We start from the raw sequence: 24,134 nt of genomic DNA on the forward strand, positions 1-24,134 counted from the left end.
CCAACATGTAAAAGAACGAAAGAGAGATGAACAAAATTACATTTGTCTATCTCCTTTTTTCTTGCTTCTTCATAATTGTGAAGGCCTAAGACAGGTTTATTTGGAAATGTATGTTGTGCTTCAGTGTGATTACATAAGAAAGACTTTTCTAAGTTGTCTACATAACAGTCATCTGTACTAATGCCAACCTGAGAAATTTGCTTCCTGAAATAGAGTAACAAATGGGTCTTCATGGTCCATTGCATTATATCCTGTCCCAGCTTGACAAATGGGCATTCTGGGAATTGCAGTCCTAGCTTAACTGGAGGTGCTAAACTGCGAGAAGGTGTCACATGGGTGTCCAAAGCTAGTTATGTTAATTACCACTGAGGACATCCCATAGATGCTGTTCCCTGATAAAAGGTTAAATGATAGCATTCATTCATTCATTCACTCATACATTCTATTTTGTGCCTTATTTTTCCATTCCTAGGTAACTCATAAGCAAAACACAATATTGATCAAGATTATAGGAAGTTATTATGGGTATTAGCAGTATTTTTATTTGGTTATCTGCGTGTATCTAAGAGTAGCACAATTTTATTTTATTCCTTTCCACAAAAATAATCTTAGTTTTGTGAAAGAAATTATTTAGGCCAAAGTTATACCTGGTGAGTTTTCATGACAGAATGAACTAGAACCACATGGGGAAGGTGGTTATTGTGATTAAAGGCGATACAACCCATTACAGAATCTAGTGGACAATTGCATTTCTATATTTTTCACATGTTGGATTATTTTGTTTATGAAATAACAAAATAGAGTAAACTTTATTTTATCTGTTCATTCCATTTTACATATTGGTAGAACTCACATGAAGTTCTAATATCATTCAGTGCCATACTTATGCAAAAATCCAAAATGAAACAAACACCTTTTCACAGAACATTAACAATTTGCTGGCTTTCCCCCCCTAAACTTTGACAATCAGAAGTGGCTGCCTTATTCTGACCCCAGCCTGTAGTATACCTCAACTATTTTCTGCATCCTTTCTAGCTTCCCAATATTGTTATAGGAATTGAGCAGTGTCTAGAACTGTACCCAGGATTCCAAGTATGGTTGAGCCAAAAATTAGTAATGTGGTATTTTATAAGAAGCATAATGGGGGGAAAATACAATCAAATCTAAACTGACTTCAGCATTGTTGAAGAATTCATTGCATTTCTAGAGACTTGCTTCTCTTCCTGTACAGTTGAATTAACACATCATAATGCTTGAATTTTGCATTTTTCACCCTTAGAATAATCCTGTGACTTTTCAGCAGTAACTGTAATAAGTAGGCTGTTGCTTGATGGAATTATGGAACAACTTAGGATAAAACAAAATTGAAATAAAAGTATGTGAATATAGATAATCTCACCACTAATTTTTAGAAGAAACATATTCCAAAATTTCTAATAGTAACTATTATTTTAAAAATAGGAATATTTTGGGAAATACTATTTTTGGAACAAAGGCAGAGCTTTTAATGTTTACTGATCCTCCCCTCCCCTTCTCTCTCCTTCTCTTCCCTCCCCTTCCCTTCTCCATTATTTTTTTAATCAAAATTGATCCAGTATTCAACCTCACCAACAATGTTGATGTAGAAAGCACAAGAAAGAAAATGGAAATATACCAGAAAGAAAACAAAGAAGTTATTCATAAAAATAAGATTAAATTGGTAAGTTTTGTAGGGTTTGTTTGCGTCATTTTTTTCTGAATTAATTGAAATAAAGGAATTAATAGCAAAATATTTAAAAGCATCTGTTCCATCCGCTCATCCATTTTTTGAGATCCTTTATCTGGTGACTTGAATATATAGATATAGATATCTGCATTGTCATTTTAACGAACCTACAGGGAAAATAGAGTAGACTGAACTATCCATGACATATAAGGAAAAACATACTTGGTTTTTGGTATATTTCGTTTCCAGCTTTGCTTAGAATTCTTGAAACATGGATATAATCTAATCTTTAATTGAACAAATAAGGGAGGTGCAGATCATTGGGACATGTTTCTATTGTTAGATTTGAATGGGATTTAGCCTATTTCTTAAGGAAATAGGATCTCGGTATATTTATCTTGTTAGTCTGAAAAGGACACTCATGAGATGACTTCTGTTATGAGAAAGGATGATATCAGCTCCCATCTGTGTCAAGATACAAGAAACTTTATAATATTCTTGATGTCCATAGTTGACTTTTCCTAAGCGTAGATACTAGCTGCTTTTTTCAGGTTTTCTGTTGCCCTAGTCTTGTACCCTTAACAAGTTTCAGCTCAGAAGTATTAATTATTATGGTTCTGCTTAGTCTCGAGAACAAGAGGAGCTGGAAGAGGCACTGGAGGTTGAAAGGCAGGAGAATGAACAGAGGCGGCTTCTTATACAAAAGGAGGAACAAATGCAACAGATGTTGAAGAGGAAGAATAAACAGGAACTTCTGGATAAGTTGGTAAGTAATGAAAGAGACAGGTTTAATAAGCAACTACATATTACTGAGTTCTGAAACGGACTGATTATATTTCTCTTTTGTATGGTTTATTCCTTTTTTCCTGCCACCAAAGAATAATACTAAAGGATTAACTCAGAGGTTTCCTTCATTCTTCTTTTACTTTTTGCAATCATTGGAGCTCTTATGAAATTCAAGAAACATCTGTAATCTTTATTTCTTAGACAGTCCTATGGAATAGATTAACAGCTTAACAAAAAATGAGACTATATAGGGATTTGAATACTAGCATTTTTACTCTATACTGGTCGAATGAGCTGGAGTAAAATATTGGATTTCTGCTGAGAACTGGTTTTTCTGCCCTTTCTCTTTTCTCTCTCTTCGTAATTAGTTGTCAGTTCATTACACACACACACACACACACACACACACACACACACACACACACGGGATTATGGATATATTTTAAACCTAAATTGAAAGGTGGGAGAGTAAGGCAGGAGCCAACTACATCTACAAAAACTATTAAGGAAGCTGAAGCTATCACCTTTATCTCAAAATTGGCAGAGTTGGTAGGTAACCTGGCAGCAGAGAAGCATCCTTGGAAAGACTACTCACCAGCCAGTTAGCATGGAAAAAATACACTGAGGAGAGCCAAGTGGTTTGCTGATTGCTTCTTTTGTTAGCTAGGGCAGGGAGGAGGAGGAGGAGGAGGAGGAGGACAAGATGTTGGAGTTGTTTGGCTTCAAAGCTGATGGACATGTTGTATCTGGAGCTGAATTTTTATAAATAACAGTTTCAAAGCTAGAAGGGGAAATGCTTCTCTTTAACTTAAGCAAGCCTGTTGAAGTAAGGAAAGGGAAATTGCACGCTGGCTCGGCCCAGCCTTTATCCCATAGTATATTTTTTTAAGCTGTGGGGGATTTTTTTAACAGTTTAAAATAACTAAATGAAGGATATATTTCTTCTAAATCTCATTTCCCACCCCTCTTCAGTTCTTCTTTATATAAAATATTTCCAAATGAGCTTCAACTTGAAAGAATGTAAAAAAGCAAAGAAAAATGGGCTATTCCAACATCTAAAATCTCAAATATTCAAAAACAACAAATGATTTTGAATTTTTGCTTGCAAAATAAGAGAAAATAGAGTGAAAATAAACTGAATGTATGAGGGCTGAGGAAAATAGCAGTCCTTTTTTTGAGGTAACATTTAGCAAAACTTACCATTGACTAGCCTCATGATGTTTTCTATCTCTATCAAATGCTCACTCCACATTATCTGCTGAAATCATCAAGTCACTAGTAAATTCCATTAGCTTTTGTAGGAGAGCTAGATACACAAAAATCATTTTGAATTGAGGCTAAGCATTCCAAGAAATGTTTAGTAACTAGCAATACAAAAGGGGGAAAAGTATAATTGTAATAGATGGGGATTGTTCATTTGCACTGTGCAATCTGCAACTACCTAGGGCAGTGGTGGCGAACTTATGGCACGAGTGCCAGAGGCGGCACTCGGCGCCCTCTCTGTGGGCACGCATGCCATTGCCCCAACCCCGCCTCCCCCCACAGCCTCCTCCTCACCAGCAGCCCCCCTGGAGGAGAGTCACCCTGGGTGCGGCCTGCGTGGAGCAGCACAGCCAAGCACATGGTAGCTGGGCAGCAGATGATGCTGCGGGGCGTGGGCGGAGGGCGTGGCCACCATGGCGCTGCAGGGCCACCTGGGCGATCTGCGGTGGTCCGTGGATGGCCCTGAGGGCAGGCAGGTTGAGGGCGGGAGTGGGCAGGCAGAGCAGGGGCAGGGCGGGGGCAGGGCGGTTTGTGGGCACTCGGTCTCTAAAAGGTTCGCCATCACTGACCTAGGGTTTGACCTACTAGTCTGCAATATATAGAAAAACTCATTAAGTCATGGTCCAGAGATGGCTGTCCAACCTCCTTTTAAAATTCTCTAGAGAAAGAAGTCATAATCTTCTTAGGTAGTCTGTTCCATTGCTGTATAGATCTTACAATCAATTGACATTGAAAATGAAAGAAAAAGAAGACTCAGTTTATTTTAGAACATGGGATACTTTTTATCATTGGCTAGAAAACACTTAATTCGATCTGTCCAGACATCCAGTTCACAATAGAAGAAGAGACCAACAATGTGCTGGCATTTCTAGACGTTTTCATCAGCCGTGAGCCCAATGGTGGTTTTTCTACAAGTGTGTATTGGAAAGCCACGAACACCGACCATATTTTGCATAATGACAGCAACCATCCTACTGTGCACAAAATCAGCTGCATCAGGACATTGTTTAAAAGAATTGACACCCACTGCAGCACGATAGCAGTGAAATCTAAGGAACGAACACATCTCTACCAGGTATATATACAGAACAGATATTCGACAGATTTTATTCAACATTGCTGCTGGCGCCATGAGTTGTGACCAATGGATGATGGATCCACAACTGCCATTTGGGCAACACTCCCATATGTTAATGGAGTATCTGAGACAGCCGCGCGGATATTATCGGCTCATGGCATCAAGGTGGCACACAAACCCAGCCAGACCCTGCGAACAAGGGTAATGCACTCCAAAGAATCCTTGCCTAAAGGAGAAATGTCATCTATGGTTTACCAGATTAGTTGCAATGACTGTACAAGCAACTATTTCGGGGAAACTGCAAAATACCTGCAGACAAGGATTCACAAACATGAGTTGGCAGTCAGGCAAAATGAACATTGGTCCCAAGTTAAACAACCACTTGTTTAACTTTGTAGGGGCTGAGGTCATCGCCCAGGATTCAGCAAAGGGTGGTCGCCTGCTAAAGGAAGCCTGGCTGTCTGACCAGCATTCCAGATCAACTGGCATGTTGATCTGTTACCAGCATATCAAGAGCTAAAACATCACGAGCAATCGCGCAAGGGGTCAGAAGGTGTAAATTGAGAACCACCCTCCGCCCGTGTAATCACTCAGGGTAAAAAGGCAAGACATCCTGATTCCACATCAACTGATATGCTGGTACAGCTGGAAGCCATGATGATTGAGGAGATGGGAGAACGGACCAGACCTACCACGAGATCGAGGATGAGACAGCAAACTGGTGCGATTGACGCAGCGAGCATGGCTGAGAAGCCACCAGCTGGAGCAAACACACGAAGCGTTGACAGCGCATTGGACTGTGACAGTGGGTGACCATGTGGCAACATCAGATGGTCTGACGCTATATGACAGGCATGTTCGGCCAGCGGGGCAAGTGGCAGGAGGCAGAGTGGCAGGAGCATGGCGGATGCCGGCCAGCACAACCGAACTGAGATCAATACATCCAATCAAATGTGAGCGGCAGACTGACGGACCTATTTACGTGCACATTGGCCAAATTACCAACACTTAAAGCACTATAAAAGTCTTCCCAATGTTAGCTTACACTTTGACAATGTTAGCGGTGGCTAACGAAAGCTTAGTGCTTAATAAAACTTTCTGTCCCAGAGATCAGTGTGCCAGTATGCCTCTTTTACAGATAAATGTACCTGGGACTCAAATTTTTAGAGTAATTACATAAACATCAGTGACTCAAGATGTCATGCAATAACATTTAAAACATCACAAAATGGAGTTGGGCAAACCTCCCAATTTTGTGTTATCTGCAAATTTGATAAGCAGGTATCAATTCCATTATCCAGGTTACTAATAAAATGTTGAATAATATGGTTCCAAGATAGATCGCTAATTACTAGCTTGATGTAGAACCATTAATCCTGATTCTCATAATTAGTCAGTTAACCACTGTCTCTTTAGTGTTGTATCATCTAAATCATATTTTAACAACTTGTCAATGAGAATATTATGTAGAACCTTGTCTAAAGTTTGCTGAAATTTAGCTGATTATCCACAGCATAACTCTAATCCACCAAAATATTTACTTTGTTAAAGGTGACATTGAGCTTTATTTAATATGACTTATTTTTTTGCAAAATCCTGCTGACTCTTAGAAATCATAGCATTATCTTCATGATGGTTTCAAATGACCTACTTTATTACTGGCTGTAACACCTTTTTAGGTACTGATGTTAGGCTCGGTGGGATTCTCTATTTTCCCCTTTCTTGAAAAGGAGGGGCCTCATTTGTTCTTTTCTCGTCCTTTGGCACCTCCCCAATTCCATAGGTCTCTTCAACGTTAAATAACAAAGGACCTGACAATGTTTAGTCATCTTTCAGTATTCTAAGGTGCATTTCATCATGGTCTGAGGTCTTGATTCCTACTGCATTTACCATATTTTATGTTTCTTTTAATGTATTTTCATTTCCATATAAGCATACTCTTAGTCACAGTAATTTATTTATTTTTTTCACATTAATTCCTCACAACAAATGATATACTACCCACTAAGTTTCTACCAGCAATTGTGCACTTTAAAAATTCTTCAACCATTTCCCCATCTTTGCACATGTGCAAATGTAGCTCTCATATTCTTAATAGGTTTGTTTAAACATCTTTTGGTGAAACCAGCCAATGGCTTTGTTTTAATGAAATTTATTTATTTATTTATTTATTAATGGGATTTATATCCCACCCTATCTCCTGAGGGACTCAGGGCGGCTAACAACAACAAAACATAAAGGTCTCTGTATAGTAAATTAAAAAATAAAATTTGAAATAAATTAAAGTAAATTAAAGAATAAAGTTAGAATTGTAAATATAATTAAAATCCCTGTCAGTCTAGGTCAGCCAGGTGGAAAAGGAGTGTTTTGAGGCCGCGGCGAAAGGACTGGAGATCTTGGGCCATCCGAAGCTCAGGGGGGAGCTGCTTCCACAGGGCTGGCGCTCCCACAGAGAAGGCTCTTCCCCTGGGGGTCGCAAGCCGACATTGTCTAGCCGACGGTACCCTGAGGAGGCCTTCTCTGTGTGAACGTACTGGGCGATGGGAATTCGTTCCCGGCAGCAGATGGTCCTGCAAGTATCCTGGGCCTAAGCCATGTAGGGCTTTAAAGGTAAGAACCAGGACCTTAAATCTCACTTGGAGGGCAACCGGTAGCCAATGCAGCTCACGCAGGAGGGGTGTAATATGGGAGTATCGGGGTGCTCCCATCACTACCCGTGCAGCTGCACTCTGCACCAGTTGAAGCCTCCGGGTGGTCTTCAAGGGCAGCCCCATGTAGAGAGCATTACAGTAGTCTATACGGGAGGTAACGAGTGCGTGGGTGACTGTACGTAGGGCATCTCGGTCTAGAAAGGGGCGCAACTGGTGTACCAGGCGAATCTGGGCAAATGCCCCCCTAGCCACGACTCCAATATGATCTTCAAAACTGAGTCGTGAATCCAGGAGGACGCCCAGGTTGCGTGCTCTATCAACGGGAGGTAATATCTCTCCTCCTATAATCAAAGATGGAACCTCTTGTACTAAATGAGATGTCGGTACGTAGAGCCACTCAGTTTTGGCCGGGTTGAGCCGGAGCCTGTTCTTTCCCATCCAAATCTGTACCGCTTCCAGGCAACAGGACATCACATCGAGGGCATCACTGGGTTGGTTTGGGGTGGAGATGAACAACTGGGTATCATCCGCATATTGGTGATACCTCACCCCAAAACCACAATGATTTCACCCAGCGGCTTCATATAGATGTTGAACAGGAGGGGCGAGAGCACCGATCCCTGAGGCACCCCACAACTAAGGGGCCTTGGGGTTGACCTCTGCCCTCCTGCCAACACCATCTGTGAACGGCCCGAGAGGTAGGAGGAGAACCATCGTAGAACGGTGCCTCCCACTCCCAACCCCTCAAGACGACGCAGCAAGATACCATGGTCGATGGTATCAAAAGCCGCTGAGAGATCTAATAAGACCAGGATAGAGGAGTAACCCCTATCTCGGGCCCGCCAGAGATCATTCACCAGCGCGACCAATGCCGTCTCCGTGCTATATCCAGGCCTGAAACCCGATTGGTACGGATCCAGATACTCAGTTTCCTCCAGGACCAAAGGGAGTTGCCGTGCCACCACGCTCTCAACGACTTTCGCAAGAAAGCGAAGGTTGGAGACAGGACAAAAGTTGTTTAAAATAGTTGGATCCAATGCAGGTTTCTTGAGGGGCCTTACTACCGCCTCTTTCAGGGCGGCAGGGAAGTACCCTTCACTCAGTGAAATGACTGACTGAGTCATTTATTAACAATTTGTTGTTGTTAGTTGCGAAGTCGTGTCCGACCCATCACGACCCTATGGACAATGTTCCTCCAGGCCTTCCTGTCCTCTACCATCTTCTGGAGTCCATCTAGGCTCACGCCTACTGCTTCAGTGACTCCATCCAGCCACCTCATCCTCTGTCGTCCCCTTCTTCTCTTGCCCTCAATCTTTCCCAGCATTAGGCTCTTCTCCAGTGAGTCCTTCCTTCTCATTAGGTGGCCAAAGTATTTGAGTTTTAGCTTAAGGATCTGGCCTTCTAAAGAGCAGTCAGGGTTGATCTCCTCTAGGACTGACCGGTTTGATCGCCTTGCAGTCCAAGGGACTCGCAGGAGTCTTCTCCAGCACCATAGTTCAAAGGCTTCAATTCTTTGGCGCTCAGCTTTTCTTATGGTCCAGCTTTCACTACCATACATTGCAACTGGGAAGACCATAGCCTTGACTATACGCACTTTTGTTGACAGGGTGATGTCTCTGCTTTTTAGTGTGCTGTCTAGATTTGCCATGGCTCTCCTCCCAAGGAGCAAGCGTCTTTTAATTTCTTGGCTACAGTCCCCATCTGCGGTGATCTTGGAGCCCAGGAAAATAAAATCTGTCACTACCTCCATTTCTTCCCCATCTATTTGCCAGGAATTGAGAGGGCCAGATGCCATGATCTTGGTTTTCTTAATGTTTAGTTTCAACCCAAGTTTTGCACTCTCCTTCTTTACCCGCAACAAGAGGCTCTTTAGTTCTTCTTCACTTTCTGCCATTAGAGTGGTATCATCTGCATATCTTAGGTTGTTGATGTTTCTTCCGGCAATCTTAATTCCAACTTTTGATTCATCTAGCCCTGCCTTTCTCATGATGTGCTCTGCATATAAGTTAAATAGGCAAGGCGACAGTATACAGCCTTGCCGGACTCCTTTCCCAATTTTGAACCAATCAGTGGTTCCGTGTCCAGTTCTCACTGTTGCTTCTTGGCCCGCATATAGATTTCTCAAGAGACAAATAAGATGGTCTGGTATGCCCATCTCTTTAAGGACTTGCCAGAGTTTGTTATGATCCACACAATCAAAGGCTTTAGCATAGTCAATGAAGCAGAAGTAGATGTTTTTCTGGAACTCTCTAGCTTTCTCCATGATCCAGCGTATGTTAGCAATTTGATCTCTAGTTCCTCTGCCTCTTCGAAATCCTGCCTGTACTTCTGGTAGTTCTCGATCCACATACTGCTGGAGTCTAGCTTGTAGAATTTTAAGCATAATTTTACTAGCATGAGAAATGAGTGCAATGGTGCGATAGTTTGAACATTCTTTGGCACTGCCTTTCTTTGGAATTGGAATGTAAACTGATCTTTTCCAATCCTGTGGCCACTGTTGAGTTTTCCAAATTTGCTGGCAAATTGAGTGTAGTACTTTTACTGCATCGTCTTTTAAGATTTTGAATAGCTCAGCTGGAATACTGTCACCTCCACTAGCTTTGTTGTTGCTCAGCTTTTCTAAGGCCCACTTTACTTCACATTCTAGGATGTCTGGCTCGAGGTCAGTGACCACCTCATTGTGATTATCAGGGACGTTAAGCTCATTCTTGTATAGTTCTTCTGTGTAATTTTGCCACCTCTTCTTAATCTCTTCTGCCTCTGTTAGGTCCCTGCCATTTTGGTCCTTTATCATGCCCATTTTTGCATGAAACGTTCCTTTCATCTCTCCAATTTTCTTGAAAAGATCTCTGGTCCTCCCTATTCTATTGTTTTCTTCTATTTCTTTGCATTGTTCATTTAAGAAGGCATTCTTATCTCTTCTAGCTATTCTTTGGAATTCTGCATTTAATTGGGCATATCTTTCTTTTTCTCCCTTGCCTTTCGCTTCCCTCCTTTCCTCAGCTATTTGCAAAGCTTCCTCAGACAGCCATTTTGCTTTCTTGCATTTCTTTTTCTTTGGGATGGTTTTGGTTGCTACCTGTTGTACAATGTTGCGAACCTCTGTCCATAGTTCTTCAGGCACTCTGTCTATCAGATCTAATTCCTTAAATCTATTTGTCACCTCTACTGTATATTCAACAGGGATATGATTTAATTCATACCTGACTGGCCTAGCGCTTTTCCCTACTTTCTTTAATTTAAGCCTAAACTTTGCAACAAGAAGCTCATGGTCTGAGCCACAGTCAGCTCCTGGTCTTGTTTTTACTGACTGTATAGAGCTTCTCCATCTTTGGCTGCAGAGCATATAGTCAATCTGATTTCTGTGTTGACCGTCTGGTGATGTCCATGTGTAAAGCCGTCTCTTGGGTTGTTGGAAAAGAGTGTTTGCTATGACCATCGTATTCTCTTGACAAAATTCTATCAGCCTGTGCCCTGCTTCATTTTGTATTCCAAGGCCAAACTTGCCTGTTATTCCAGTTATCTTTTGGCTTCCTACTTTAGCATTCCAATCCCCCATGATGATAAGGACATCATTTTTGGGTGTTAGTTCTATAAGGTGCTGTAGGGCTTCATAGAACCGGTCAATTTCATCCTCTTCAGCACCAGTGGTTGGGGCATAGACTTGGACTACTGTGATATTGAATGGTTTGCCTTGGATTCGAACTGAAATCATTCTGTCATTTTGGGTATTGTATCCCAGTATTGCTTTTCCTATTTTTTTATTGACTATGAAGGCTACTCCATTTCTTCTGAGGGATTCTTACCCGCAGTAGTATACCTGATGGTCATCTGAATTAAATTCACCCATTCCTGTCCATTTTAGTTCGCTAATACCTAAGATGTCAATGTTTAGTCTTGTCATCTCTTGTTTGACCACGTCCAGCTTTCCTTGATTCATGGATCTTACATTCCAGGTTCCTATGGAGAAAAAATCTTTACAGCATCGGACTTTCCTTTCACCACCAGACATATCCACAGCTGAGCGTCCTTTCGGCTTTGGCCCAGTTGCTTCATTCTTTCTGGCGCTACTAGTACTAGCCCTCTGCTCTTCCCCAGTAGCATATTGGACGCCTTCCAACCTGAGGGGCTCATCTTCCAGCGTCATATCGTTTTGCCTTTTGGTACTGTCCATAGGGTTTTCATGGCAAAGATACTGGAGTGGTTTGCCATTTCCTTCTCCAGTGGATCACGTTTTGTCAGAACTCTCTGCTATGACCTTTCCGTCTTGGGTGGCCCTGCACGGCATAGCTCATAGCTTCATTGAATTACGCAAGCCCCTTCGCCACGACAAGGCAGTAATCCATGAAGGGGTTATTAACAATATTTATCGCAAATACCTCAGGTGGGGTGTATCAAAGTCATGCTCAAAAAAGAATAGAAATGCTACGTCTACTTATTAAATCTTCAGTAAGCAGTCTTTTGAAGGATCCTCTAGAAGAGATCATGAGGCTATGGGGAAGGGGAAGATCTGTTTGGTCAAAGTTCAGCTGGCCAAAGTTCAGCCAGTAAATAATATATTCTGGACTTCATCCAGAATTTTGGCTAGTTTTTTGAAGGAGCCAACCTCTGGGTAGGAAGTTCTATAATTTAAGTTGAGAGATGTGACTAGCTCCACACTCAGCTTGCTTTATAACTAAGAGAGGATTTTAGTTTAGTTCCTCTTCATTGTAGTCTTACGCTATAATCAGAGAGAGCACAGTCTCTCACCATGTTGGCCCTCCTAAAGGAGGGTTTCTCTATCCCAGGTAAGTGGAAGAATACTGATCATACCTTTTGCTCTCATGTGGCAAGGAAGGAACTATACAAGAAGCATTCCTAAAAGTAGATGTACCTTACATATAATTAGACTACAGTATGAAGGTCACTTCAAAATAGCTTTATCACTAACAGTTTACTTTTTATAATGACTTAAGAGAGGGAAAGGAGGGAAAACTTACAGTGAGTCACCAAAGTGTTTCCAACTCAAATGTAAATGCTCTTTAAATTTAGATGAGCTAACATTATTTTCTTATAAAGCAATTGGTTTTACGGGAAATCCATTTTGCCAAATGCCTTGCAAAAAAGAGCAGTTATAAACAGCCTTTAGGATATGACCAAAATAGGTAATTGATAGACCTCTGTGTACACATCGTTACTAAACATATCTAAGTACGTTATTAATGACCGAAAGGTAAAGTGAAGGGCAGGAGTTTGTGTTATTTTCTTCCCCTAAGGCAAATACTGTCAATCTTTTTTGTTTAAGGCTAATTTCAAAAGTTAATTATTGTGAAGAAAAATATTTTGAAGAATACTCCTCATTCTGAAATATGCTTAAACATTCTAAAATAGTTGTATTAGTAGTAAGGATTTTCAATATTCTCCTCAAGTACAAACTCTCATTCAATAACAATAATTAATTTTTTTCCCTGTTCATTCTTGTCCAGTTCTCAGAAACTGCCTGGATAACTCCCTACAGTTTTTTGGGCAAGGTTTTCCAGAAGTGGTTTACCATTGCCTCCTTCCTAGGGCTAAGAGAAAGTGACTGGCCCAAGCTCACTCAGTTGCTACAATTTATGTTTTCTTGGTTTCCAGTCTGGATGCCACTACACCAAACTGCCTAGTAATGTATAGATATATGTGTTTTGGTTCTCTTTTGCTGTTAAAATAGAATTACCCATTACCTTAAAAACAACTAAGCCTAAGCACATATTTTATCCCATAACTGGACACACTTTCTGTTTGTTGTGTGATAAGGAGATCATTTATGCATTTCAAAAATCATAGTAAGCCAACAGTTCCATTACATGAACAGGAAATTATATTTCTTTCCTAATCTCTCAGGAATTAGAGCAAGTAGATCAACCAGTGCTTTCATATTACGAAATGTGTGATATGTACTGCACAGTTTGTGAAATAAATACCAATTAGAATACCTACTGGAAAACATTTTGAAAAAAATGCTTCATTTGAAATAATGGTAAACCCCTGTTTTATGTTACTCTAAATATTTTATGGTAAGTGAACTCAGGTTCCAATTCTGTTTCAGTAAGATGGAATCTTTGTTCAATTGCTCCGGTTTTTTAAGGGGCATCAAAAAGAGATACTTAATGTTTATAATATCTAATAAAAAATGACGCAATCATATGTATTTTTCTATCCTTCTCCTCTGCCCCCATTCTGCTGTGCTGCAGCATCATGTTTTTTGTGTTTGTGTGTGTGTGTGTGTTTGTGTGTGTGTGTGTGTGTGTGTTTGTGTGTGTGTATTGCTGTTGTTTTTGTTGCTGGAAAGTATGAATGAAGAATACTAGGAGTATATGCCATGCCAAGAATATATACTCCCATCAGAAGGAGTGAAGGTCATATCAAGTAGGCAGTTATATCTGGTAGCAGGAGGAAGATAATCACACAACAGCAAAGATGATTTCATGCTGCATGTGAGAAGACGGTGGCATACCATTTCTGTATTTTATCAAGAAAATCAAATGGATGGAGCATGTAAAGCTTATGTATGCATGTATGAGTTTGTTTATGTGTTTGTTTATTTATTTGTCTTTATGTATTAACTGCTCAGTATTTTTTTATTTTTTTTATTTTAATCCCATTTATATCCCGCCCTTCTCCGAAGACTCAGGGCAGCTTACAATTTAAGCACAAACCAATGTGCTTAGCAATAGCCTTCATTCTATGTATATGCCTGCTTATTAGGGCTTTCGCCCCCCCCAAGCGGCATTATTACAAAGTCAGCTTATTGCCCCCAACAATCTGGGTCCTCATTTTACCTACCTCGGAAGGATGGAAGGCTGAGTCAACCTTGAGCCTGGTGGGATGCGAACCTGCACTAATTGCAGGCAGCTGGTGTTACTTAAGGAGGCATTAGCCCACTGCTCCACCAAGGCTTAGTAGCCAAAGCTTTGTTTTAGTTATTACAATTAAACATGCTAAACAAACTATTTGAGTGAAAGCATATACAATAAAATCAAATGACATATAAAATCAAATCAAATGACATACAAAATAAAGGTACCACACAAACTAAGTAGCACTAAAGGTTAGTAATTCAAAATGAAAAACAAAATATGAATTATAATACTAATAAAACAATTAAAATATAATTGAAAATGCAATTAAAATTTAAAATAAAAAGAGTTTGGAAAATAGTAAGCTATTTGTCTGGCATTGAAATGATTCTAAGGTGGGTGCCAGTCAAGCCTCTTTGGGGAGGGCATTCCATATAGGTTGCCATCACAGAAAAAGTTTTGTCATTTTCAGAATGCCTAGTTCATGGGTGTCAAACTGCCGGCCCGTGGGCCGGACGCGTCATCCAGAAGCCACGCCTACCCTATTGCCGGCAATGGCAAAACCGTCCCCATACGTTGCGTGACGTCACTTGACTCGTGAGTTTGACATGTCTGGCCTAGTTGAGGTTGACATACAGAAAAGAGAATCTGAAACTGTAAAGGTAGAATTAAAGTGGAAATATGGAATGTTACAAGCCTGAACATTGGAAACCTCAAAATACTGAGAGGAATTTGCCCGTTGACCTCTTAAGCAACAGTGAATTGAAATGTATGGGAATTGGACACTTTCACTCAGAAAGCAAACATTTTACTGTTCAGGAACAAAAAATAAAGAAGGAACTATGGTGCTTTCATAGTTAGGAATGGTATAGCAACAGCAATACTTAGGTACACTACAGTTATACTAGTTGGATTCCCTTTAATATACAATTTATGTTCCATTCACTGATGCAGAATAAGAGGTTGACAAGTTTTATGGTCGAGTTCAATCTGAAATTGATGCAGTATGCAAGCAGGATGTGCTCCTTGTGGTTGGAGACAAGATTAGCAAACTTGGAAATAGTAAGAGCAAAGTAATAGTTCTGTATGATTTAAGAAACAGAAATAAAGCATGAGAAGGACTTAACAGCTTCTGCCAATCCGGTGATTTTTTTCATTGCTAACACGGTCTTCAGATAATCAAGATACCACCTATATAAATAGACATCACCAGGCGGAGTTCACAGAAATCAAATTGACTATATTATTTAGACAGGGAGGTGGAAGAGCTCAGTTATAACAGCAACAATGTACCCAGAGGCTGACTGCAGAACACACCATAATCTATTCATAGGCAAGTTCCAAATTAAGCTAAAGTGGAAGAAGAAAATCAACTACCTTCCATGATACGATTTTGAGCTTATGTCTACCCTTTTCAAAGAAAACTTCAAGAAACACTTTGAAATCTTGAAACTAATTCATAGGAAACCAGAGGAAACACTGAGTGGAATTTTATTTGCCTTTTGTTAGCCTGGCTAATATTATTATGCTGTCCTAAGTTTTAAGCAAGTTTCTGAACAACTCTATTGTCCATTTGAATCAGTGGGCTTGCTTTATGCATGGAAATTGTTAAAGGAGAAAATAACTGTAATAAAGAAGAAATCTCATTGTGTGAGAGGACTGATGAGAATAACGTTCAAACAGCCTCAAACAAAATCCAATGAAGAACCAAACTGGATGGAGGTTTTGGATCCAGCTTAGATGACTGTCTGTGCTGCTTCTTTTTAGAATTGTTTATTCTAATTATTATGACATTAAAAGTGATACTAATTGCACACTTATGTAATTATTGGAATAATGATCCTATTTTAATACATTTGTCTTTTTGGTTATTACATTTTATTATATTTTTGTTGGTGCAGAATCTATAAAAAATATATTTCTATGTTGTTTTTTTTAAATTAATGAGACTAATGTAGCTTTCTTCTATTAGTAAAAATGACCATTTTCTGGTAAACCGGGAGTATTGAGCTCCATTCTTCTGTAAATGGCCAGAGAAAGCCATTTTTGAGAAAGGTGAAATTTGTTGCTCTAGGAATACATGACAGTAATGGTGGATGGTTTATGGCTTTTAAATATTTTACTCTCTGTTTTTAATTTTGATTGTAGGAAAGTTCTCATCTGCCAGCTTCTTTGCTGTTAGCCCAGCATAAAGATCGATCTACAAAGCTAGAAATGCAACTGGAGATTCCCAAACCTGTCAAACCAGTGGCATTTTCAACAGGTATCAAAATGGTAAGATCCAAACAACTTTCTCTGTGTATAAGAGAGAAATATTTTTTCCTTTTTCAGTTTGGAACAATAAATTAAATTCTAGATTCACTGTAGCACTTAGGTTGTGATTAACTGATTAGAAGACAGGGATAAAGAAAACAGACATATACTAACTGGTTTCAAAACCTTGTTATATTTTCAGTTCATGAATGTACAGTAGATTATCACACACACAAGAAAGCATGGCCCATTGGCAGTGGATTCAATGTTTCTAATTGCAATCTTTTTCTCAATTTCAACACCACACAAATGGATGCAATCTATTATGCTGGATATTGATGGCTGTTTGCTCCAGATATGTTCTGCATTAGGGCTTGGCATATTTTGAAAATGATTAGAAGAATTATTTTGGATCTTGTACAGATGTGTACATAACACCTCTCTACTATTTGTTGAAGAAGCTTTTTCAGGGTTTGGCATGAGGTTAAAAAAAGAATTACAGCTTTAAGAATCACATTAAGAGAAGGATGAGGGGTGACATGATAGCATGTTCCAATATCTCAGGGGTTGCTACAAAGAAGAGGGAGTCAAGCTATTCTCTAAAGCACCTGAAGGCAGGACAAGAAGCAACGGATGGAAACTAATCAAGGAGAGAAGCAACCTAGAACTAAGGAGAAATTTCTTGACAGTTAGAACAATTAACCAGTGGAACAATCTGCTTCCAGAAGTGGTGAATGCTCCAACACTGGAAGTTTTTAAGAAGAGACTGGACAGCCATTTGTCTGAAATGGTATAGGGTTTGCTTCCTGAGCAGGGGGTTGGACTAGATGACCTCCAAGGTCCCTTTCAACTGTATTATTATTATTAATTTTGGTGAGTCAGCAACCTTAAAGCAGTTGAAAAAGAAAAGACAGAAAAAAAGGCTTACATAACATCTGAAATGTTATTTTGGCATCATTTTTGAAGGATTGACAGTCCTATTCTTTAGGAAATATGGATAATAATAGTGTGAAATACCTCTAAATAGTCTCCAAAGTTCATCTAGATTTGGTATATGTTTATTTTCTCATAAAAATTGACAGTTCCTTGGCTGTGCTACAGATTATATGTACTCTTTTCTTATCAACGATCAGCATTCATTCTTGACTGGCTTTGGACATAACATTAATCTTTGATATAACTATGAAGAAATAATACTTTTTATTTCTATTTTCAATTAATCTTTATTATACAGATATGCAGACATATATTCAATCTTGACAGTGGTTTAGGGCATTTCTCCAACCTAGTGATCTCAGTTGCATTGGATTACAACAATCTGTTGGTAAATAGTTACAGCTCTTATGCTTGGGAAAGGCTGAGTTAAAGAGGAAGGCCATACTAAGGAACAAGATGCTAAAATTGAGTTTTTCCCTAAGGCAGAAATAAGCATTTTAGTGCTGTCCATATATTTTGAACTTCAGGTCCCATCAGCCTCAGTTATCTTGGCCTAAACAAAATTGTACAGACAAACCAGAGATTGTCTGGATAAATCAAAGCACAAGTAGTTAAAAATGGAAGTAAAAGTAACATAGGTGCACTTATATCCAAAGCAGAACATCTAGATCCAATCACAACTTTCTTCCATATAATATCAACCTTGTGAACTCTCAAGTTTCCTCTTTTCATTATGTATTCAAAATGGACAGGGATTAATATACACACATATATGTATATATATGTGTGTATGTATGTATATATATATATATATATATATATATATATATATATATATATATATATATATATATATATATATATATATATATATATGTATGTATGTATGTATGTATGTATGTATGTATGTATGTATGTATGTATGTATATGTATATGTATATGTATATGTATATGTATATGTATATGTATATGTATATGTATATGTATATGTATATATATATATAACATGTGTATATGTGTATGGGTATATACTTTATTTTGAGAGTGGGCAACAGAATTTCATTTTTAATGTGTGCCAGTATGCTCAGAGTGAAAAAATGACAATAAAGGTTATCTTATCTCTCTCTTATATCATAAAATATGTTGGTAAGTGTTTTTTGATACAAAGAATCATTAAACATTCTCCGGGAAAAGAGCAGATTCTTGCTAGCAGGAAGATTTGTTTTAAAAGGTTTCTTTAAAGACAAAACTTTTATTTGGTATTATTTATTTCTCTTGACATATGACAGTGATGATAATCTTGCAGTTTTCTCAGTTTTACTTTGCAGAGATTGTCATAAAAGTCAAGATAACTTCTGTCTGCCTCTTAGGGGTGGGACTGCCATTACATGGTTGCAACCGCCATCATGACTCTGTTAACCTCCCTTGACATCTTTGAACTGAGTACTGTTTTAAATGTATTATTTCATATTTACATTTCTCGTTTGTGATCTTTCTTTTGAATACCAAGAAAGGATAACATAGGACAAGTTGTTGACCAAGCCCAGAATTAGTTTTCACTTGTCTTAGCTCAGTTTAATATAACTCTGTTATTGCTAATTGCATTTGTGTCCTGCCTTTCTCAGAGAGATTGTGGTTGTTTACATGAGAAGGGAAGTAGAGAGGTCTCTTCTGATTTCATCCCCACAACAAATAGCTTGGTAAGGTAGACTGGGCTGAAAAAAAATAACTGGATCAAAGGCTGATACTTAAGCATCTCACTACACTAGCTCTCTTTTAATAAATAAGGTACTACTACACATAGATAGATTTGAGCTGTGTGCTGAAAAGTAGTCTGTCATTAGATCAATTTTGAAAAAAAAGTATGCTAACTTGCCAACTTATATATAGAGTTGTTTAATTAGTTTAAGGATTACTAGAACTTGTAAAGGCATTTGACACAATTAGCTTATTCTAGCTTCTATTCTTTCCCATCCTAAGGGCCAGTTTAAGGGTGTTGCAGTAGTACTGGGCCTCAGAAAGTAGGAGCAGGGACACTTCCCACTTTCCCCACATGTCATCCCTTAACTTCTTATGCCAGATATAACTTAGCCTGTAATATTCTCTATACTATTAATTTTTAAAAAAATTGGTGATGTGACAATGGATGTCGGCGCTCTGACAACTGAGAATTAGCAGCCATTTTACTTTTGCTTTTAATGTGCCTTTTCTATTTTAGAGTTCAGATGTAGAAGGATAGGGTAAATGCTTGAGGGTTTAGCTAGCCATAACAATGTCGAAGTGTGGGAACTCAAGGACATTGTCTGATAAGGTTTTGGTAGGCTGAAGAGCCGGAGAGAAAAGCCCACGGTTTGCGCTAATTGGTGAACGTGATTTATGACCGCTTTTGTGGGGTGGGAATTGCAACTTGTTACTTTGTATCTGCGGGGAGGGAAGCTCAGTCTTGGGTTCAACTATGTACATGCCAGATACTTTGTTTCCTAACAAAATGTTCTTTAAGGAAGAATTCTTGCCTTGAAGTTCTGTTACTGGTTTCATCTATTGTAGACATGTCAAACACAAGGCCCGGGGGCCGGATCCGGCCTGCGAAGTGGTTTCATGTGGCCCACGAAGCCATCCTGGAAACAGTGAGGGAATGGCCCCCACTGCCTTGGCCCTGGCCCAGAGACCCTCCTCCTGCCAGAGACCCTCAGATCTGTCCCACTCCTGCCCAGGCCCCCATAGGCACCCTTGATGCGAACGATGTAGAGCTGGCCACGCCCACCCAGTAGGCCATACGCACTCTAGCCACGCCCATGCAGGCCACACCCACCCGGCCCCTTGAGGGCAACCGCAGTGCTGATGCGGCCCTCAATGAAATTGAGTTTGACACCCCTGATCTATTGGAACCATGACATATTCTATAGTTGTAAAAAAAATCCTTATCATTGCTTTCTTGTAGAATGTTTGTCTTTCTGTCACCATATCTTCCCTTCTTGGAATCAGTGCCTATCTTATGGAGAATATATTGATGGCCACTTTAGCCCTGTGGTTGCTATGAGCTTGGTCAATATCCAGCCATGCCACTGACACTCCACTGTCCAATCAGCTCCTCCCTCTTGTTAGGACTGAGGAGGGACTGAGATGTCTGCTGCTTTGCCAGTCTGGACTCCTTGCCATTCTCCAATGAGGGGATGGGGATGAAATTGCTACTAGGAAACCTGATACTTCTCTTCTCCAGTCTTATCTGCTGCCTCTTATTTCTGTTGAGGAAAAGGATGCAAGGGAGAGAGGGATATTTAACATCTCATTTTGTAGAAATCAATTTCTGTGTTAATCTAGCTGGACGGAGGCCAAATGTGAGGTTGCATTATGCCCACAAATTTCTTACATAATCCCTATTTTTTCATCCATATTTTAGTAAAAAAGAATGCTTGAAACTACTCTGAACAGTACTTTCCTTTTTATTAAAAAAGTGCTATTAGCCTTAGAGCCATGAGCTATTTATCTTTGAGTTAGACAAATGAAGGGAAATCCTCAGCTGAAACCAAGGTTCTGATTTTGTGTAAATGCACCTCATTTATAAGTAATTGTAAATATATGAAACTGCATTTATACACATACATTTGTTATTTTTGATTCTTTTTATTTGCATTTCTCTCTCTACTCATCTCCCTGTTCTTTAACTTTGAGCTGAAAAAGTCTTAGGGGTAGATTTGATCTTTCTTGCTTCCCCAGGTTCCCAAATGAGTACATGTGAGTCAGTTTTCATAATCAGACTATTGGTCTGTCTGACCACTGGTTCATTTAGCACCATATTATCCATTCTAATTGGCTGGTATTAGTTTTCTTTCACCCTGAACAGAAGCCTTGCCAATTCCAATACTTGGGTTTCCTTAAATTGGAATTGCAAGACTTGAATCTGGGTTGCTGTGAATGTAAAATATTTGTTCAACACTGACCTATGACCCTACCTTGAAAACTGATGCCACACTGTCTAGGATAAGAATGAAAAACTGAATCCAGCAAAATGACTGGATGCTTCCCAAGTTTACATCTGGAGTACAGGTGAACTCAATCTGGAGGAGAATCCACGCAATCAGAGTTCTTGTTTTAAGTCATTTCTTCCTGACTTGCTTCCTCTGGCTTTCAGCCAATGTTCTTGTTGTGCCCTGTGCACATCTTGTTCTCTGATTCAGACTGAGTGAAGCTTTTGAGGGGAAATATGTCAGTATGAATGCCTTGTAGGCTGGAACTTTTCAATCCCTGATCTAAGGGTTTCTTTGGTTGTTTATTCTATTATACATTAATAATATATTATTATTGCCATATTATGAACCATAATTCTTGGCATTTCACAAAACAATAAAAACAAAAAACAAAAAAACGCAAACAACCAGCGTCTCAGGGCAACACTCTCCCACACATCAACATTCCACCTTCCACTGGGCTCCAGCCTCCTCATATCCCACTGCTTGTAGGAAGAGCTCTTCAAGGCTTTCTAGAAGACCAGGAGGATCTGCTGGATGTCATGGGGAAGAAAGTTCCACTGGCAAGGGCAGCTATGGAAAAGTGCACTTTGTAGGTGCTGCTTGATTACCAGATTTAAGAGAAGGGACCTGGAACACATACATTCTATCTGATCCTCAGGGATTAGAATGAGCGGACACCACAGATGGTTTCACAAATGTTGTTTATGATATTATCTTTGTTTTAAGGTCCTCATAGGTCCTTCTGATGGTAAGAGTATGAGGAAGAGTTATCTGCTGTGTAGTAGCCCCAAAACAATGGAGCACCACTTGAGGAAGCTTATTCCATTCCCCTGTGACAGAATGGGTCAACTAAACTCTGTTTGGTAATCTGTTATATGATCTTTCAGATTCAGATTCAGATTTAAATTCATTTCATTTTATTTACAGCTGATATCCTGAGGCTGGGACAGATATGGACCCTCCGGTTAGTACCCTTTTATCCGGGGGTGAGGGGGATCAGGACCCTGAGCTCAGACTGGTGTATTTTAATGCCAGATCCGTTGTGAACAAGGCTCCCCTCATCCGGGAATTGATCGAGGAGGAACACGCGGATCTGGCATGCATTACGGAGACCTGGCTGGGCCCAGAGGGCAGTGTCCCTGTGGTTGAACTGTGCCCTCCGGGTTTCTGTGTGCTACACCAGCCTCGGGCTCAGGGCAGGTGCGGTGGGGTGGCGGTGGTTATACGGGAGACCTTATGTCCGTGGGAGACCACCGTTGTCCAGATAGGCGGGAGTGAGTCCCTTCTTATGAGATGTGGCCCTCAGGCTCAGTTGGGCCTGTTGCTAACATACCTGGCGCCCAGCTGTGTAGCAACAGCCCTGCCTGAGCTGCTCGACACCCTCTCAGGGTTGATGGTGGAGTTTCCCAGAGTCATAGTTCTGGGCGACTTCAACCTGCCTTCCCTGGGAGGGTCGTCAGAGTTAGCTCCTGGAGTTCATGGCTTCCATGACGGCCATGGATCTGACCCAAGTAATTCAGGGCCCGGCTCATGGGGCGGGTCACACTCTTGACCTGATTTTTCTATCTGGGTAATGGTTGGATGATTTGGGAGGGGGCTTGCCAACTATTGTCCCCCTGTCATGGTCCGATCATTATCTCCTGCGGCTGGTCTTTCGCTGTGTCACCCCCCGCCGCTGGGCTGTGGAACCGACTAGGTGGTTCCGTCCCAGGCGCCTAATGGACCCAGAACGGTTTCAGATGGTGCTTGCGTCCTTTCCTATCTCCCTCACTCACAGCCCGGTCGATGCCTTGGTGGATGCCTGGGAAACGGCGGCCGAGGCACTCGACCGTGTTGTACCCTTGCGACCCCAGACCCGGCACAGATCCCGTTGGGCCCCATGGTTTTCTGTAGAGCTCCGGCAGATGAAGCGTCGGAGACGGGGTCTAGAGAGCAGTTGGAGATCCACCCAGTCTGAATCTGACTGATTGCGACTAAGAACCTTCACAAGGTCTTATCTCGCTGCAGTGAGGACGGCGAAGTCTAATTACTTCGCTGCCGTCATCGCGTCCGCAGATAATTGCCCAGCTGCCTTGTTTAGGGTGACTCGCTCTCTCCTTAATCGGGAGACGAGGGAGGAGCCCTTACAGGGGCGGGCTGAGGAGTTTAGTCATCATCTGGTGGACAAAATAGCTCAGATCCGGACCGGTTTGGACTCTGGGCAGAGTCTGACATGGAGGAATCAAGCGGTCTTGAGCATGTTATCTGGACTGAGTTTGACCCTGTTTCCCCCGATGACGTGGACAGGATCATGAGGAGACTGAGCTCCACCACTAGTTTACTGGACCTGTGCCCCTCCTGGCTGGTTTATGCGGCTCGGGAGGAGACACGAGGCTGGTTCCAGGCAGTAATATCTGCTTCTTTGAAGGAGGGTGTCTTTCCCGCCGCCTTGAAGGAGGCAGTGGTGAGAACCCTCCTCAAGAAGCCTGTTCTGGACCCAGCTGTTTTAAATAACTACCGTCTGGTCTCCAACCTTCGCTTTTTGGCGAAGGTTGTTGAGAGTGTGGTGGCGCATCAGCTTCCTCTGTTCCTGGAGGAAACTGATTATCTCGACCCATACCAATCGGGTTTCAGGCCCGGGTACAGCACGGAGACGGCATTGGTCGCACTGGTGAATGATCTCTGGCGGGCTC

The 24,134-nt window shown here is 40.7% G+C and overlaps 1 protein-coding gene across 3 annotated transcripts in view; it reads left to right on the top strand.

Moving 5' to 3' along the window:
* MNAT1 (MNAT1 component of CDK activating kinase) overlaps positions 1-24,134 on the top strand; it is a 153,909-nt gene that overhangs the window by 57,180 nt on the left and 72,595 nt on the right. For all 3 annotated transcript variants that reach the window (XM_081344000.1, XM_081344002.1, XM_081344001.1), the window contains exons 4-6: positions 1,596-1,699; positions 2,331-2,471; positions 16,450-16,575. In XM_081344000.1, the coding sequence (XP_081200126.1) occupies positions 1,596-1,699; positions 2,331-2,471; positions 16,450-16,575 (371 nt within the window). The remainder of the gene's footprint in view (positions 1-1,595; positions 1,700-2,330; positions 2,472-16,449; positions 16,576-24,134) is intronic.

Source organism: Vipera berus (genome assembly GCF_964194415.1).
Source record: "Vipera berus genome assembly, chromosome: 1".
Taxonomy (NCBI): Eukaryota; Metazoa; Chordata; class Lepidosauria; order Squamata; family Viperidae; genus Vipera; species Vipera berus.